Here is a 19,905-nt window from a genome sequence, read left to right on the forward strand (position 1 = left end):
TTATCCTTCTGTTCTCAGAATTATGTGATTATCAGTGGAAACACTGGTGGAAACTGATGAAGTCGAGTCCAGAAATCTATCTCATAAGTTATTAAATCACATGCACACAAAACTAACAAATGAACAACTACAACAACAACAACACAAACAAACCTGGTATCTGATGAAAGTGTTCTGTTGAAAATACCTGCTGCTAAAAATATATGCTCTACTGGGAAAAAAAGGATCAACTCATTCACTTACCTTGAAAAGACCAATCAAATTAAAAGCCACTTAAACTTAGACACCTTATGAAAAGAACATGTAAGAGTGTTCTGCTATGCATACCTGAAGTGCAACTGACATTTTCTTCCTTAAATCGTGCAGTCCCATACTGGTTGTCAAGATGTCATCAATGGAAATGCCACCTTCAGCTTCTGACAATCTAAAAAGGGCAGCAATGATGGAACTTTTTCCAGCTCCTGTTCTTCCCACGATGCCATACTGAAAAGAGACCCAGGGGGATGAAGAATTAACAGGATGCACAAAATCCAGGAGAACCCTGATTGTTGAAGATGAATTTTAAAAGTTCTATTATATGTAAAGAATATAAGTTTCTCAAGCAAGGCCCTACTGATATTTTGAACCAATAATTAATTATTGAGGGTTGGGACCTGTCCTGTATATTGTAGGATGATTAACAGTAGCCATGAATCCCCTAGATACCAGATGCAACCCCCAAATTGTGGCAACCAAAAATGACAGAAATTCACAAATGTCCCTGATTGAGACCACCATCACCCCAAGAATACAAAATATAAGCTATAGTGACTTTCATGCCTTCTATTCAGATTTCCCTGATTAAATGCTTTAATATGCAGAAAATTGTTTTCTATAATTATTACATAGTATCCGTTACGTGGTATGTTAAAGGGGGAGATATGTATGTGTATGTGGTATATATATGTATGTGAGTGTATGTTTGTAACTAACATTCATAAATAAAGGAACAAGATAACAAAAAATAAATAAATAAATAACCTGACTGCAGTGAAAAACCAGCAGTCTCCTAAGTGGTCCATAAGAAGTCAGCTTTTAAATTAGTTTTGTTCCTACTCCCTGGGTAATTTGACCTTGAGAATTACATAGGTAATTTTTCAGAGATATCAACAAGTCAAGTTAAAAGTATTATACACAAAGAAGTACTTACTTTCTCAGGGATATGTTATTTATTTAATAGGAATTATTCTTTGGTAGAAAAATGAAATCATTTCCTGATATTAAATATCTTAATTATATTTTATCTTGAAAGGAAACATCTTCAAATATTAAAATACAGGTCTCAGTCTTGAAAGACAGAGGCCAGTAGAGAAAATGTACATAATGAGACCAACAGCAACACAAACAATATTTGCTATTTACAACAGGACCTTTCATCGGAGTAGTTCAAAAGGCATTTTATCAATACATTAATACTTAAAATTGAACCTTGGAAAAACACATGTCAAGTGTCAGTCTATTTACTAAAACCAAAGCAGAGAGAAATTAAATGCACTAACAGTAAGATAAAAGAATCAATACAATGTAGGTAAATGCTGGTGGTTGGTGGTTTAGTCACTAAGTAGTGTCCAATTCTTGTGACCATGGACTGTAGCCTGCCAGGCTCCTCTGTCCATGGGATTCTCCAGGCACGAATACTGGAGTAGGTTACCGTTTCCTTTTCCTAGGTAAAATGTCAGTGGGGAATAAACCACATTCAAATATATATGCAGAAACTGGCCATTTTACTGATGAATTTTTAAGTGAAAGAAGCATTAGACAATCAGTCGTGTCCAATTCTGTGACCCCAAGGACTGTAGACTGCCAGGCTCCTCTGTCCATGGAATTCTCCAGGCAAGAATGCTAGTGGGTTGCCATTTCCTACTCCAGGGGATCTTCCTGACCCAGGGATAGAACACGGGTCTCCTGCCTTGCAGGCAGATTCTTTACTGTCTGAGCCACCAGGGAACCCCAACTGCAAATTTTCTGAAGGAAGCTCTCCAAGAGATGATTTCATCTGTATTGAAAATCTGGAATTGATGAAAGTGTAACATATGCTTGGATCATTTGTAAATTCAGTAAAGTTTTAAAACTCATGGCTTTAAAAAAAGAACAACTAAATCTTTCTGAGTAATGTAATCAGAATGTTTAGAACTTTTCAGGTTTTCTGATTTGAAAACCTCTGAAATTTCACATCTTAGTCTGTCAAATCAATCATGGCATTTCAAAAAAGAACGTATCTTTATAGAGATTAAAATAAGACAAGTGGGTTCAGCTAGTTTTATTATCTTATAAAGATAATACAAAGACTATAAGACATTTTGTTATTGTTCAGTAGTGTCCAACTCTTTGCGACCCCATGGACTGCAGCATGCCAGGTTTCCCTGTCCTTCACTATCTCCTGGAGTTTGCTCAAACTCATGTCCATTGAATCAGTGATGTTACCCAGCCATCTCATCCCGTCATCTCCTTCTCCTCCTGCCTTCTGTCTTTCCCAGCATCAGGGTCTTTTCCAATGAGTTGGCTCTTAGTATCAGGTGGCCAAAGTATTGGAGCTTCAGCATCAGTTCTTCCAATGAATATTCAGGACTGATTTCCTTTAGGACTGACTGGTTTGATCTCCTTGCTGTTCAAGGAACTCTCAAGAGTCTTCTCCAGCACCCCAGTTCAAAAGTATCCATTCTTCAGTGCCCAGACTTCTTTATGACCCAATACTTACATCCGTACATGAGTACTGGAAAAGCCATAGCTTTGACTATATGCACCTTTGTCGGCAAAGCAATGTCTCTGCTTTTTAACATGCTGTCTAGGTTTGTCATAGCTTTTCTTCCAAGGAGGAAGCATCTTCTAATTTCATGGCTGCAGTCATCATCCACAGTCACTTTCAGAGCCTAAGAAAATAAAGTCTATCACCATTTCCATTGTTTGCCCATCTATTTGACATGAAATGATTGAACCAGGAGTCATGATCTTAGTTTTCTGTATGTTGAGTTTTAAGCCAGCTTTTTCACTCTCCCCTTTCACCTTCATCAAGAGGCTCTTTAGTTCCTCTTTACTTTCTGCCATTTGGGTGGTATCATCTGCTTATCTGAGGTTACTGGTATTTCTCCTGGCAGTCTTGATTCCAGCTTGTGCTTCATCCAGCCCAGCATTTCGCATGCTGTACTCTGCATGTAAGTTGAATAAGCAGGGTGATGATATACAGCCTTGAGGTATTCCTTTCCCAATTTTGAACCAGTCTATTGCTCCATGTCTGGTTCTAACTGTTGCTTTTTTATCTGCATGCAGGCTTCTCAGGACATTTTGTACCTTATGTTAAACCTAATTCATATAATACAGATGGGCCATTCTCTGCATACAGGCAGGTTGTAGTGTGTATATATGTGGCTCATGTATTCTGTGTACAGGCAGGCCTCAAAGATATTTTGGATTTGGCTCCAGACCACCATAACACATGAATATCAAAATAAAGCAAGTTATATCAATGTTTTGCTTCTCTGTGCAAATAAAAGTTACATTTATACTATATTGTAGTCTAATGATGTACAATATAGCATTATATATAAAAAAAGTACATACCTTAATTTCCAATACTTTATTGTTAAAAGAATGCTAACCATCTAAGCATTTATAGGGTAGTAACATTAAAAACCACTGATCACATATCACGGTAATAAATATAATAATGAAATGGTTTGAAATATTGCAAAAATTATCAAAATGTGACAGAGACATGGAGTGACCAAATGCTATAGGAAAAATGGTGCCAATGTACTTGCCTGACAGTGTTGCCATAAATGTCCTTTTTTTTTTAAAGTATTATCTGAAGCACAGTAAAACAAGTGGGCCTATATTTCAGAGTGTTCTTATACATAAATCAATGCACATCAGGACACAGGTGAGAACTGATCTGTGAGAATGTGTGTATGTTCCCATGTTATCAGCTCCACTGAAACTGATCCATCTGTGCAAATGGGAACATCTGTAAACTTTGGGAAATGGACTGAGATATGTAGGGGCACCAAGGACTGCTCATGACCACAGGACTCTGAGTTTCAAACTCCAGAGAAGAAAACTAAAAACCAGGGGACTTCCCTGGCAGTTCAGCGGTTAAGATTCTGTGCTTCCACTGCTGGAGGAGTGGATTCAATCCCTGATCAGGGAACTAAGATCCCACATGCTGCATGGCCCCAGGCCCCCCAAAAAGAAAAAGGCAACTCAAAGAAAACCTGATTCTGATTATTCCTAGAGTTCAGTCATCAAAGCTATAGTCTGAATGTCTTTTCTGGGTAACCAAAGGGTTTTACCAATTGCCCATAGAGAGTGTCACCAGTGTCAGTAAGCTTACATTCTTCAATCTAAAGACACTTGGGGGCTTCCCTGGTGGCTCAGTGGTAAAGAAACTGCCTGCAAATGCAGGAGATGTGGGTTCAATTCCTAGTCCAGGAGAATCCCACATGCTGTGAAGCACCTAAGTCCATGTGCCACAACTATTAAGCCTGCGCTCTAGAACCAGGGAACCACGTCTATGAGCCTACATGCTTCAACTGTTGAAGCCCTCGCACCTTATAGCCCATGCTCTTAACAAGAGAAGACACCACAGTGAGAAGCCCCTACACGGCAACTAGAGAAAAGCCGAAGAAACAACAGAGACCCAGCCCAGCCAAAAATAAAGAAACAGATACAATTATAAAGACACTTGGAGAAAATTTTCTGTTACTTGCTTTGCAGTGGCCCCTTTCTGTTTTTCCAACCAGGTTGCTCTCTGATGATAACACTTGTTAGACACTTGCTCCTGGATCTCTCTTCACACATCAAACTCAGCATAATCAACACCCAATGTTCCACACAAAACAACCCCTTCATCCATCTTCCCCACTTTACTCTCATTACATCTTTCCCAGGCTCGCAGTGTTTAAAAACAAAATAAACTCTTTCCTTAATCATAATTGGTGCAAAAGAATTTGAAAAGTAAATAAATACTAGCTATAGCCTAGCACTCTGAAAAAAAAATTCTTAAAATGTTTTTACTTTCTAGGCTTCTGTGTGTGTTCTTGTTGTTTTTGTTGTATTTTTTTTTTTCTATGTGTTCTTAAAGATACAAGTGCACATATATAAAGAAAAGACAATTAATGTGAACATACTGTTATATGTGTTTTCATTTTGTATTTCTAAAATATTTATTTAATGGTTGCATAATATTATAGTACACATGATCATTTATTTAACAAATCCTCTATTGATGGATATTTAGGCAGTGTCAAATAGTTAGCTATTATAAATAACTGTGTTAAATATCCCTGAAGCTAAATCTTTGAAAACAACCTTAATCATTTCCTTCACAAAAATCTCAGATGTGGAATTGCTGAGAGTCATGTATGAACCCCTTGGAAAGCAAGGAGATCAAACCAGTCAACCCTAAAGGAAATCAGTCCTGAATATTCACTGGAAGAACTGGTGCTGAAGCTCCAATACTTTGGCCACCTGACACAAAGAGCCAACTCATTGGAAAAGACCCTGATGCTGGGAAAGATTGAAAGCAGGAGGAGAAGGGGATGACAGAGGATGAGATGATTGGATGGCATCATTGATACAATGAGCATGAACTTGGGAAAACTGCAGGAGACACTGAGGGACAGCGAAGCCTGGTGTGCGTCAGACCATGGGGTTGGGAAGTGTCGGATGTGATTAGGTGAGTGAACAACAACAAAGTATGAACATTTTCAGTGGAAGCTGTTAAGCTGCTAGCCTACCCTCCGGAAGTATGATACCATTTTCTACTACCACCCATTTCCCTGCATGTTCACAAATCCAGGTGTTATAGCTCTGTTTTAATCAACATCAACTTGATTCCAAGAAGTGGAATCACTTTCCTAACATGTCTTGCTGGAGGCATAACAGTTCCTGGCTCCCCGTCCCCTGTACCTGCCCCCCCTGGTCCATGTGCTCTCACTTCTCAGATTAAACTCCTAATTGCCAGCTCAGCACCCAACACTCCACCCACCCCAGGACGTCTCTTCTACAAAACTGTCCTCTCTAACCTCTCTATCCTTCATGTACACGAGTCAGCTTCCTTGACATCACTAGCTAGTTATGAGGGTTGAATGTAAAAATGTGAGTTACACACTTGGTAGTTCATTTTCCTGGATGCTTTTCAGGTGTCTAGTTCTTCATTCACTGAATCAGGGCATCATGCTTTTGCTTATGCTGCTCTCACCTCTCGGAATGCCTTTCACATGCATTTCCACCTGCTGAAACCCTAACCACACATCATTAAGTCTGTCTCACATGTCTAATTCCTTGGAAATGCTCTTCCTGTCCCCTAATATGGACTTGTTACAACTCTAACAGAAGTTATGTCATTTTTATAAGCATCTATAAAATCTGTGATCTCCTTCTAGCTTACAAAGCTAATATAGCCATTTTCTTGTTTCTTCAACCAGACTGCATATGTTGACATCAGGATCTGTATTGGACTTGACTTTTTATTATTTTTAGTACCTGTGGTGTCCTGAGAAAAAGAAACTCCCATGGGAGCTGAGATTTTTAACTCAGTCCAGAGAAATTTATGGAAAATCTATTACCATATTGAGCTTTCCTGGTGGCTCAGATGGTAAAGCGTCTGGCTGCAATGCAGGAGACCCAAGTTTGATCCCTGGGTTGGAAAGATCTCCTGGAGAAGGAAATGGCAACCTACTCCAGTACTCTTGCCTGGAGAATCCCACGGATGGAGGAGCCTGGTAGGCTACAGTCCATGGGGTCGCAAAGAGTCAGACACGACTGAGCAACTTCACTTCTTCACTTCATTACCATATTATTTAAGTACAAGACAAATCAGGCAGAGACAGACATAGCAGATGGATCCTACAGCCATAAATACAACTTCAAATGGCCAACACCTTATTCTCCTGGGACAGGCAACACCTTCCACAGCATAAGCGGTTATGGTCATTTTCTACCCTATGAAAATGATGACCATTTTTGTCCAAGAATTTACTCTGGGTGCTTTACATGCCTTATCTTGATTAGATTGTACATAAACCCTACATGTTATAATCTATCCTTTCAATTTTGCATAAGAAAAGATTGAGGTTTAGATGAATTAGTCTGTCTGAATATCAGAGCCTATAAGTAGCAGGATGGGACTCAAATCCACGTCTGTTGCCTCTTTTCCACCTGCTGATGGGCCTCCTTATCCCCTGGATGGCCTGACACCTTATCATGTCTCTGAGTAGCTAGAACAGAGAAAGTGGGAAGAGGTGTAGCTGTAGTTAAAGAAACAGGCCTACCATAGAGATCTTATGGTCAGGCACACATGTGGTGAGTGAGAGCAAAGAGGGTACCTGAGGGCAGGTGGACCAGCTGTCAGCAGGAAGACACGGTACCCACAGCTGGATTGAGAGAGAAACCTGCAGCTAAGTGGGACACATGGTGCCTGGGGAACAGGCCAAACAGACCTCATGCTTGGGGCAGCAGGACTCATTTTTTATCCCATCAGGTGGTGAAACAGCCACACATACACTGCTGCACTGGTCTGTCTCTGACTCCAGGTCCAGGCAGGGCTGAGCCTGTGGGAAATCCCTCCAGTCCCTTCAGGATGCTGGTGTGGGGAAGGACAGACAGCAGGATGAAAACTACCCATAATGAAGACAGACTCCCCTGGAAAGATGCAAATAAATGCAGTGGAATCACACAGAATTAGATTATAATGCAAAGGTGCAATTTATAGAGCATCAGCTCAGTTCAGTTGCTCAGTCATGTCCAGCTCTTTGCAACCCACTGGACTGAAGCATGCTACGCTTCTCTGTCCATCACCAGCTCCCAGAGCTTACTCAAATTCATGTCCATCCAGTCAGTAATGCCATTTAACCATCTCATAAAAGCATTAAAGTAAGTAAATCTAGTGGAACAGAACATTCTAGAGCCTCTTGCTCAGTTAGCAGCAGAGATTTGGGAATTTTTGAGTTCAATTCCAAACTGTCAAAGGACATTTCTTGGGAATCACAGGTTATCACTTATCAAAAACTGCCCATGGGAGAGAAAGGTGGAATTCATGTTCAGATGCGAATCTGAGTCAGGAGGTCTGGGTGAGCCTGAGACTCTGCATTTCTAAGAAGCTCCAGGACAGGCAGGTGCTACTGGCTCTTGCACCACAGTCTGAGTCACAGGGAATTAGGAAGCCAGCAGGGGACGGGGATAATCTGGGAGTGAAGGGAGCAATTTTAAAGAAAATATTACATAAAAAAAGGAAAAAATGTAGGAAACTAATATTTTTGTACGTTATAGCATGGTCTACTAAGCATCTGTATAAATGTAGCATCCAAGTAATAGCTGTGAGAAAAAAGAAAGCAACAATCAATCTACCTTGAGAGCTGGAAAATATTTTATTGCCCAGGACTCTCTAAAATGATCAAATCAACCACAAAATCATCTAAATGAAAAATGAAGCCCGTGTTCAGACTCTAACCAGGAAGTCTAGGGTGCTATTTACCTCATGTTGATTTTTTTTCTGTTTGGCTGTTCTGGGTCCTGATTGCTTTGCATGAGCTGTCTCTAGTTGTGATGAGTGGGAGCTACTCCTTGTTGTAGTACATGGGCCTCTCACTGAGGTGGCTTTTATTGTAGCTGAGCAAAGACTTCAGTAGTTGTGGCACAAGGGCTCAATTGTTGTGGTGCAGAGCTCAGTTGCTCTGTGGCATGTGGAATCTTCCCAGACCAGGGACTGAACCAGTGTCCCCTGCATTGGCAGGCAAATTCTTATCCACTGCACCACCAGGGAAGTCCTAGTTCCTTATTTCACTTGCAATTTCTTCTGTGAATCAAAATCCTGACTAGTAATGGCACCCCACTCCAGTACTCTTGCCTGGAAAATCCCGTGGATGGAGGAGCCTGGTAGGCTGCAGTCCATGGGGTCGCTAAGAGTCGGACATGACTGAGCGACTTCACTTTCACTTTTCACTTTCATGCATTGGAGGAGGAAATGGCAACCCACTCCAGTGTTCTTGCCTGGAGAATCCCAGGGATGGCAGGACCTGGTGGGCTGCCGTCTATGGGGTCGCACAGAGTCGGAGATGACTGAAGCGACTTAGCAGCAGCAGCAGCAGCAGTACCTACTATACTTTCCTATTGGTTCTAACTTTCAGGAATCAGTACAGAAGAGGAAATGAGGAAAAGAGAATAAAGCCCCACTTCTGTTGGGCTGGCTCACTCCCACGTCCCCTGCCCGCACCACCCACCCCCACCCCCCGCAAACAGCCTCTCTCAGTCCAATCCAACACCAAAAGTGTGTCCTGGAGTGATGGAGGCTGGGACAGGTAAGCAGGAGAGGGAACCTGACATATACACAAGTGGACTGAAATCACTTCATGAACACGCTGCCTGGGTGTCATCTCCAAACACAGAAATGAAGCTAACAGTAATACTGAGAGTGGACCAAGGCACAGATCAAAAGACAAGTTACTTCAGTTATTTATTTAGTCTCCAAATTCACTTTTCCCTCAAACACTTTAGAATCTCAATAATCCTATGATTTACAGGTTTTAAGAAGGAAGAATAAGAATCTGTTATGTTCCTAAGTTGTCCTAAAAAAGGTTCTTAGATAAATCATATTTTATGGCTTTGGGGGAAATTTAAGACAAGTGCAGATGAACAGAATTAAATTTACAACAGAAAATCTGACAGACACATTGTCTGAGAGTGAGTAAACATCATATACAGTGCTCTCAAGGACAAGATTGTATCAAGAGCTGCAGTTAATGTTTTCCTGACACAGCAGTTCACATTTTTCCTGACCTACACTGAAACTGGAAGTAATTAGGAGGGAGCTTTTGCCCTGTGACTAACTGAAACTGCCCCCTGGGTAGCATTTGGGCATTAAGTTGAATATTCTTTCATGTTGGTTCCTGCTTGCTCACACCTGAGCAGTCCCTCAGCACCCTCTCTGTGCCCTACAGAACGCCACATTCTAGGAACAAAGGTGAAAACCAGATGCTCCCTGATTTAAAAAGCCCTAAGGTACTATGAAATACAGATCCCAAATTACAAAGCATGCCACAGGTGTTATCTTTTAATTATGATGAAATTCACATAAAATTTAACCATTTTTAAGTGTATAGGTTGTCAATCAGTACATTCACATTTCTGTGCCAACAAGCTTGAAATTTTTTTTTTTCATCATAAAACTGAAATTCTTACCCATTAAAAAAACAACTCAGGAGGCTTAAGTCCAAACCCTGACTCCAGGGAACTCCTGACTCCAAGGAACATTAATTGACAGGAGCTCATCAAACGCCTCCATATCTATACTGAAACCAAGCACCACACAAGGGTCAACAAGTTCCAGGGCAAGACATACCAAGCAAATTCTCCAGCAACAAAGGAACACAGCCCTGAGCTCCAAGATACAGGCTGCCCAGTCACCCCAAAGCCATAGACATCTCATAACTCATTACTGGACATTTCATTGCACTCCAGAGAGAAGAAATACAGCTCTACCCACCAGAACACCGACACAAGCTTCCCTAACCAGGAAACCTTGACAAACCACCTGTACAAACCCACACACAGCGAGGAAACACCACAATAAAGAGAACTCCACAAACTGCAAGAATACAGAAAGGACACCCCAAAATTAGCAATTTAAACAAGATGAAGAGAAAGAGGAATACCCAGCAGATAAAGGAACAGGATAAATGCCCACCAAACCAAAGAGGAAGAGATAGGGAATCTACCTGATAAAGAATTCTGAACAATGATAGTGAAATTGATCCAAAATCTTGAAACCAAAATGGAATCACAGATAAATAGCCTGGAGACAAGGATTGAGAAGATGTAAGAAAGGTTTAACAAGGACCAAGAAGAAATAAGAAAGAGTCAATATATAATGAATAATGCAATAAATGAAATTAAAAACACTCTGGAGGCAACAAATAGTAGAATAATAGAGGCAGAAGATAGGATTAGTGAATTAGAAGATAGAATGGTAGAAATAAATGAATCAGAGAGGATAAAAGAAAAACGAATTAAAAGAAATGAGGACAATCTCAGAGACATCAAGGACAACATTAAACGCCACAACATTCGAATCATAGGGGTCCCAGAAGAAGAAGACAAAAAGAAAGACCATGAGAAAATACTTGAGGAGATAATAGTTGAAAACTTCCCTAAAATGGGGAAGGAAATAATCAGCCAAGTCCAAGAAACCCAGAGAGTCCCAAATAGGATAAACCCAAGGCGAAACACCCCAAGACACATATTAATCAAATTAACAAAGATCAAACACAAAGAACAAATATTAAAAGCAGCAAGGGAAAAACAACAAATAACACACAAGGGAATTCCCATAAGGATAACAGCTGATCTTTCAATAGAAACTCTTCAAGCCAGGAGGGAATGGCAAGACATACTTAAAATGATGAAAGAAAATAACCTACAGCCCAGATTATTGTACCCAGCAATGATCTCATTCAAATATGAAGGAGAAATCAAAAGCTTTTCAGACAAGCAAAAGCTGAGAGAATTCAGCACCACCAAACCAGCTCTCCAACAAATACTAAAGGATATTCTCTAGACAGGAAACACAAAAATGGTGTATAAATTCGAACCCAAAACAATAAAGTAAATGGCAACGGGATCATACTTATCAGTAATTACCTTAAACATATATGGGTTGAATGCCCCAACCAAAAGACAAAGACTGGTTGAATGGATAAAAAAACAAGACCCCTACATATGTGGTCTACAAGAGACCCACCTCAAACAGGGGACACATACAGACTGAAAGTGAAGGGCTGGAAAAAGATTTTCCATGCAAATAGGGACCAAAAGAAAGCAGGAGTAGCAATACTCATATCAGATAAAATAGACTTTAAAACAAAGGCTGTGAAAAGAGACAAAGAAGGTCACTACATAATGATCAAAGGATCAATCCAAGAAGAAGATATAACAATTATAAATATATATGCACCCAACACAGGAGCACCACAATATGTAAGACAAATGCTAACAACTATGAAAGGAGAAATTAACAATACCACAATAATAGCGGGAGACTTTAATACCCCACTCACACCTATGGATAGATCAACTAAACAGAAAATTAACAAGGAAATGCAATCTTTAAATGATACAATAGACCAGTTAGACCTAATTGATATCTATAGGACATTTCACCCCAAAACAATAAATTTCACCTTTTTCTCAAGTGCACATGGAACCTTCTCCAGGATAGATCACATTCTGGGCCATAAATCTAGCCTTGGGAAATTCAAAAAAATTGAAATCATTCCAAGCATCTTTTCTGACCACAATGCAGTAAGATTCGATCTCAATTACAGGAGAAAAACTATTAAAAATTCCAACATATGGAGGCTGAACAACACGCTGCTGATAACCGACGAATCACAGAAGAAATCAAAAAAGAAATCAAAATTTGCATAGAAACGAATGAAAATGAAAACACAACAACCCAAAACCTGTGGGACACGGTAAAAGCAGTCCTAAGGAGAAAGTTCATAGCCATACAGGCACATCTCAAGAAACAAGAAAAAAGTCAAATAAACAACCTAACTCTACACCTAAAGCAACTAGAAAAGGAAGAAATGAAGAACCCCAGGCTTAGTAGAAGGAAAGAAATCTTAAAAATTAGAGCAGAAATAAATGCAAAATAAACAAAAGAGACCATAGGAAAAATCAACAAAACCAAAAGCTGGTTCTTTGAAATGATAAATAAAATTGACAAACCATTAGCTAGACTCTTCAAGAAACAAAGGGAGAAAAATCAAATCAATAAAATTAGAAATGAAAATGGAGAGATCACAACAGACAACACAGAAATACAAAGGATCATAAGAGACTACTATCAACAATTATATGCCAATAAAATGGACAACATGGAAGAAATGGACAAATTCTTAGAAAAGTAAAACTTTCCAAAACTGGACCAGGAAGAAACAGAAAATCATAACAGACCCATCACAAGCACGGAAATTGAAACTGTAATAAAAAATCTTCCAGCAAACAAAAGCCCAGGTCCAGAAGGCTTCACAGCTGCATTCTATCAAAAATTTAGAGAAGAGCTAACACCTATCCTGCTCAAACTCTTCCAGAAAATTGCAGAGGAAGGTAAACTTCCAAACTCATTCTATGAGGCCACCATCACCCTAATACCAAAACCTGACAAAGATCCCACAAAAAAAGAAAACTACAGGCCAATATCACTGATGAACATAGATGCAAAAATCCTTAACAAAATTCTAGCAATCAGAATCCAACAACACATTAAAAAGATCATACACCATGACCAAGTGGGCTTTATCCCAGGGATGCAAGGATTCTTCAATATCCGCAAATCAATCAATGTAATACACCACATTAACAAATTGAAAAATAAAAACCATATGATTATTTCAATAGATGCAGAGAAAGCCTTTGACAAAATTCAACATCCATTTATGATCAAAACTGTCCAGAAAGCAGGAATAGAAGGAACATACCTCAACATAATAAAAGCTATATATGACAAACCCACAGCAAACATTATCCTCAATGGTGAAAAATTGAAAGCATTTCCTCTAAAGTCAGGAACAAGACAAGGGTGCCCACTTTCACCATTACTATTCAACACAGTTTTGGAAGTTTTGGCCACAGTAACCAGAGCAGAAAAAGAAATAAAAGGCATCCAAATTGGAAAAGAAGAAGTAAAACTCTCACTGTTTGCAGATGACATGATCCTCTACATAGAAAACCCTAAAAACTCCACCAGAAAACTACTAGAACTAATCAATGACTATAGTAAAATTGCAGGATATAAAATCAACACACAGAAATCCCTTGCATTCCTATACACTAATAATGAGAAAACAGAAAGAGAAATTAAGGAAACAATTCCATTCACCATTGCAACGGAAAGAATAAAATACTTAGGAATATATCTACCTAAAGAAACTAAAGACCTATATATAGAAAACTATAAAACACCGGTGAAAGAAATCAAAGAGGACACTAATAGATGGAGAAATATACGGTGTTCATGGATTGGAAGAATCAATATAGTGAAAATGAGTATACTACCCAAAGCAATTTATAGATTTAATGCAATCCCTATCAAGCTACCAACGGTATTCTTCACAGAGCTAAAACAAATAATTTCACAATTTGTATGGAAATACAAAAAACCTCGAATAGCCAAAGCCATCTTGAGAAAGAAGAATGGAACTGGAGGAATCAACCTACCTGACTTCAGGCTCGACTACAAAGCCACAGTTATCAAGACAGTATGGTACTGGCACAAAGACAGAAATATAGATCAATGGAACAAAATAGAAAGCCCAGAGATAAATCCACGCACATATGGACACCTTATCTTTGACAAAGGAGGCAAGAATATACAATGGATTAAAGACAATCTCTTTAACAATTGGTGCTGGGAAATCTGGTCAACCACTTGTAAAAGAATGAAACTAGAACACTTTCTAACACCATACACAAAAATAAACTCAAACTGGATTAAAGACCTAAACGTAAGGCCAGAAACTATAAAACTCCTAGAGGACAAGATAGGCAAAACACTCTCTGACATACATCACAGCAGGATCCCTTATGACCCACCTCCCAGAATATTGGAAATAAAAGAAAAAATAAACAAATGGGACCTAATTAAACTTAAAAGCTTCTGCACATCAAAGGAAACTATTAGCAAGGTGAAAAGACAGCCTTCAGAATGGGAGAAAATAATAGCAAATGAAGCAACTGACAAACAACTAATCTCAAAAATATACAAGCAACTCCTACAGCTCAACTCCAGAAAAATAAATGACCCAATCAAAAATTGGGCCAAAGAACTAAATAGACATTTCTCCAAAGAAGACATACAGTTGGCTAACAAACACATGAAAAGATGCTCAACATCACTCATGATCAGAGAAATGCAAACCAAAACCACTATGAGGTACCATTTCACACCAGTCAGAATGGCTGCTATCCAAAAGTCTACAAGTAATAAATGCTAGAGAGGGTGTGGAGAAAAAGGAACCCTCTTACACTGTTGGTGGGAATGCAAACTAGTACAGCCACTATGGAGAACAGTGTGGAGATTCCTTAAAAAACTGAAAACAGAACTGTCTTATGACCCAGCAATCCCACTGCTGGGCATGCACACTGAGGAAACCAGAAGGGAAAGAGACACGTGTACCCCAATGTTCATCGCAGCACTGTTTATAATAGCCAGGACATGGAAGCAACCTAGATGTCCATCATCAGATGAATGGATAAGAAAGCTGTGGTACATATACACAATGGAGTACTACTCAGCCATTAAAAAGAACACATTTGAATCAGTTCTAATGAGGTGGATGAAACTGGAGCCTATTATACAGAGTGAAGTAAGCCAGAAAGAAAAACACCAATACAGTATACTAACGCATATATATGGAATTTAGAAAGATGGTAACAATACCCCTGTGTACAAGACAGCAAAAGAGACACTGATGTATAGAACAATCTTATGGACTCTGTGGGAGAGGGAGAGGGTGGGAAGATTTGGGAGAATGGCATTGAAACATGTGTAATATCATGTATGAAACGAGTTGCCAGTCCAGGTTCGATGCAGGATACTGGATGCTTGGGGCTGGTGCACTGGGATGACCCAGAGGGATGCTGTGGGGAGGGAAGAGGGAGGAGGGTTCAGGATGGGGAGCACATATATACCTGTGGCGGATTCGTTTTGATGTTTGGCAAAACTAATACAGTGTTTGAGGTTTAAAAATAAAATAAAATTAAAAAACAAACAAACAACAACAACAAAAAACAACTCCCCATTTCCCGTCACTGAGTCTCTGGTGACCACTTTCCTACTTCCCGTCTTCTTGGATTTGACTACTCTAGGAATCTCACATAAATGGAATCAGAGTATTCATTTCTTTTGTGTCTGGCTTATTTCATTTAGCAAGATGTCATCAAGGTTTATCCACAGGTCAGAATTTTCTTCCTTTTAAGGCTCAATAATACTTAATTGTAAGTATATAGTTCCTTCCAACTTTTGGCTGCCGTAAACATCAGTTCAATTCAGTTCAGTCGCTCAGTCATGTCCGACTCTTTGAGACCCCATGAATCACAGCACACCAGGCCTCCCTGTCCATCACCAACTCCCGGAGTTCACTCAGACTCACGTCCGTCAAGTGGGTGATGCCATCCAGGCATCTCATCCTCTGTCATCCCCTTCTCCTCCTGCCCCCAATCCCTCCCAGCATCAGGGTCTTTTCCAATGAATGAATTCATCAAATGAGGTGGCCAAAGTACTGACATTTCAGCTTTAGCATCATTCTTTCCAAAGAAATCCCAGGGCTGATCTCCTTCAGCATGGACTGGTTGGATCTCCTTGCAGTGCAAGGGACTCTCAAGAGTCTTCTCCAACACCACAGTTCAAAAGCATCAATTCTTAGGCATTCAGCCTTCTTCACAGCCCAACTCTCACATCCATACATGACCACAGGAAAAACCATAGCCTTGACTAGATGGACCTTTGTTGGCAAAGTAATGTCTCTGCTTTTGAATATGCTATCTAGGTTGGACATAACATTTCTTCCAAGGAGTAAGTGTCTTTTAATTTCATGGTGCAGTCACCATCTGCAGTGGTTTTGGAGCCCCCCAAAATAAAATCTGACACTGTTTCCCCATCTATTTCCCATGAAGTGATGGGACGGGATGCCATGATCTTCGTTTTCTGAATGTTGAGCTTTAAGCCAACTTTTTCACCCTCCTCTTTCACTTTCATCAAGAGGCTCTTTAGTTCTTCTTCACTTTCTGCCATAAGGGTGATGTCATCTGCCTATCTGAGGTTATTGATATTTCTCCTGGTAATCTTTATTCCAGCTTGTGTTTCTTCCAGTCCAGCGTTTCTCATAATGTACTCTGCATATAAGTTAAATAAGCAGGGTGACAATATACAGCCTTGACATACTCCTTTTCGTATTGGAACCAGTCTGTTGTTCCATGTCCAGTTCTAACTGTTGCTTCCTGACCTGCATACAGATTTCTCAAGAGGCAGGTCAGGAGATCTGGTATTCCCATCTCTTTTAGAATTTTCCACAGTTGATTGTGATCCACACAGTCAAAGGCTTTGGCATAGTCAATAAAGCAGAAATAGATGTTGTTCTGGAACTCTCTTGCTTTTTTGATGATTCAGCAGATGTTGCCGATTTGATCTCTGGTTCCCCTGCATTTTCTAAAACCAGCTTGAACATAAGGAAGTTCACGGTTCACATATTGCTGAAGCCTGGCTTGGAGAATTTTGAGCATTACTTTACTAGCATGTGAGATGAGTACAATTGTGTGGTTTTTTGAGTATTCTTTGGCATTGCCTTTCTTTGGGATTGGAATGAAAACTGACCTTTTCCAGTCCTGTGGCCACTGCTGAGTTTTCCAAATTTGCTGGCATATTGAGTGCAGCACTTTCACAGCATCATCTTTTAGGATTTGAAAGAGCTCAACTGGAATTCCATCACCTCCACTAGCTTTGTTTGTAGTGATGCTTTCTAAGGCCCACTTGACTTCACATTCCAGGATGTCTGGCTCTAGGTCAGTGATCACACCATCGTGATTATCTGGGTCATGAAGATCTTTTTTGTACAGTTCTTATGTGTATTCTTGCCACCTCTTCTTGATATCTTCTGCTTCTGTTAGGTCCATACCATTTCTGTCCTTTATCAAGCCCATCTTTGCATGAAATATTCCCTTGGTATCTCTAATTTTCTTGAAGAGATCTCTAGTCTTTCCCATTATGTTTTCCTCTATTTCTTTGCGTTGATCGCTGAGGAAGGCTTTCTTATCTCTTCTTGCTATTCTTTGGAAGTCTGCATTCAGATGCTTAAATGTTTCCTTTTCTCCTTTGCTTTTCCCTTCTCTTCTTTTCACAGCTATTTGTATGGCCTCCCCAGACAGCCATTTTGCTTTTTTGCATTTCTTTTCCATGGGCATGGTCTTGATCCCTGTCTCCTGTACAGTGTCACGAACCTCATTCCATAGTTCATCAGGCACTCTATGTATCAGATCTAGGCCCTTAAATCTATTTCTCACTTCCACTGTATAATCATAAGGGATTTGATTCAGGTCACACCTGAATGGTCTAGTGGTTTTCCCTACTTTCTTCAATTTAATTCTGAGTTTTGCAATAAGGAGTTCATGATCTGAGCCACAGTAATCTCCTGGTCTTGTTTTTGTTGACTGTATAGAGCTTCTCCATCTTTGGCTGCAAAAATATAATCAATCTGATTTCGGCGTTGACCATATGGTGATATCCATGTGTAGAGTCTTCTCTTGTGTTGTTGGAAGTAGGTGTTTGCTATGACCAGTGCATTTTCTTGGCAAAACTCTATTAGTCTTTGCCCTGCTTCATTCCGTGTTCCAAGGCCAAATTTGCCTGTTACTCCAGGTGTTTCTTGACTTCCTACTTTTACATTCCACATAAGTGTACCATAAATGCTACCTTAAAAGAATATATGACAGTAAGGATATATTAGTGTGTATACATATGTTTTATATATATATATATATATATATATACACACAACATATATTTTAGTATATTAAGTATATGTTAGCACATTAAGTATACAGTCTATTTGGTATGTATATTGAAAAATATAATATATATTAGCATATTAGTATCAGAGAAGGCAATGGTACCCCATTCCAGTACTCTTGCCTCGAAAATCCCATGGATGGAAGAGCCTGGTAGGCTGCAATCCATGGGGTCGCTAAGAGTTGGACACGACTGAGCAACTTCACTTTCCCTTTTCACTTCCATGCATTGGAGAAGGTAATGGCACCCCACTCCAGTGTTCTTGCCTGGAGAATCCCAGGGATGGAGGAACCTGGTGGGCTGCCATCTATGGGGTCGCATAGAGTCGGACACGACTGAAGCGACTTAGCAGCAGCAGCATATTAGTATATATAAGGGTATATTAAACCAAGAGTTTCAAAGATGCACTAGACTTGACTCAGAAAATGAGATTTTCACCATGCAGATGACAGAGGGCCTGGGTCTCTGAGGCTGAGGGGAAGCCATGCACACTGGGAACAGGGAGGATGTGGTGCTTTGGGAGAATCTACACACAATCCCAGTGCAGGAGAGTGTGTGTATGTCAGAGACATACTTGCAGCAGAGGGAGGTGGGGAAGAGCTCCTAACGCCTTGCCAGATCTTGTTTAGTGTCTTCTTCAAGACTCTGTCCTGGTCCCAGCTGAGGGCCTCAAGCTGAGTGTGGAAGGAGCATCACCAGCAGACATGGATTGTGGCAGGTCCAGGTCACAAGCTTCTCTGCCATCTCTCACGTGGATCTTCTCTGCTCCCTTCCATTTGCTTTTGACTTTGAGCCAGTCTCTAGACCCTCCCTCCATCTGAGGCACTGGTTCCTTACTCCTGACTGGGTCATTATTCAGGCTCTTCTCTGGTGGATACAAAGTCACCCCACGGCCCCTGCTGGAGTGGACTTGAGGCTATGCTATGGTTCCAGCAGCAGCTCACCCAGCCAGTAAAGATCAGATCTGGGCTAAGAAAGAAGCAGTCTGTGGGGGGATCGCAGGGGACTGGCAGCTCAATGTGGGTGAGTGGAGGACAAGGCTACAGGAAGGGCTAAGGGACAGAGAGGGAGGCTGAAATCAGAGGGTATCATGGGAAGAAGAGAAGATTTCAAAACACAAACAAGAAAAGATGGAAAGGAATGAGATATTAGAGAGTTAAGGCCAGGAAGACAAGGCTGATGTCCCAGACTTTGTAATAATCAGGTGTCACATATAGTGTCCCAGGTCAAGGTAAGATGGAGCCCCCGATCCCAGGGCCCATCAACCACCATGAAGGAGCTCACAACACAGGGAAAAATTTGCTGGTATC

At 40.2% G+C, this 19,905-nt stretch overlaps 1 protein-coding gene across 1 annotated transcript in view; it reads right to left on the bottom strand.

Moving 5' to 3' along the window:
• Nucleotides 1-327: 327 nt before the first annotated feature.
• LOC113888551 (multidrug resistance-associated protein 4-like) overlaps nucleotides 328-19,905 on the bottom strand; it is a gene marked incomplete at its 3' end in the record, with an annotated part of 135,618 nt that continues 116,040 nt past the window's right edge. Inside the window, exon 26 of the mRNA XM_027535617.1 lies at nucleotides 328-483. Within this exon, the coding sequence (XP_027391418.1) occupies nucleotides 328-483 (156 nt within the window). The remainder of the gene's footprint in view (nucleotides 484-19,905) is intronic.

This window comes from Bos indicus x Bos taurus, unplaced genomic scaffold (genome assembly GCF_003369695.1).
Source record: "Bos indicus x Bos taurus breed Angus x Brahman F1 hybrid unplaced genomic scaffold, Bos_hybrid_MaternalHap_v2.0 SuperScaffold_100458, whole genome shotgun sequence".
NCBI lineage: Eukaryota > Metazoa > Chordata > Mammalia > Artiodactyla > Bovidae > Bos > Bos indicus x Bos taurus.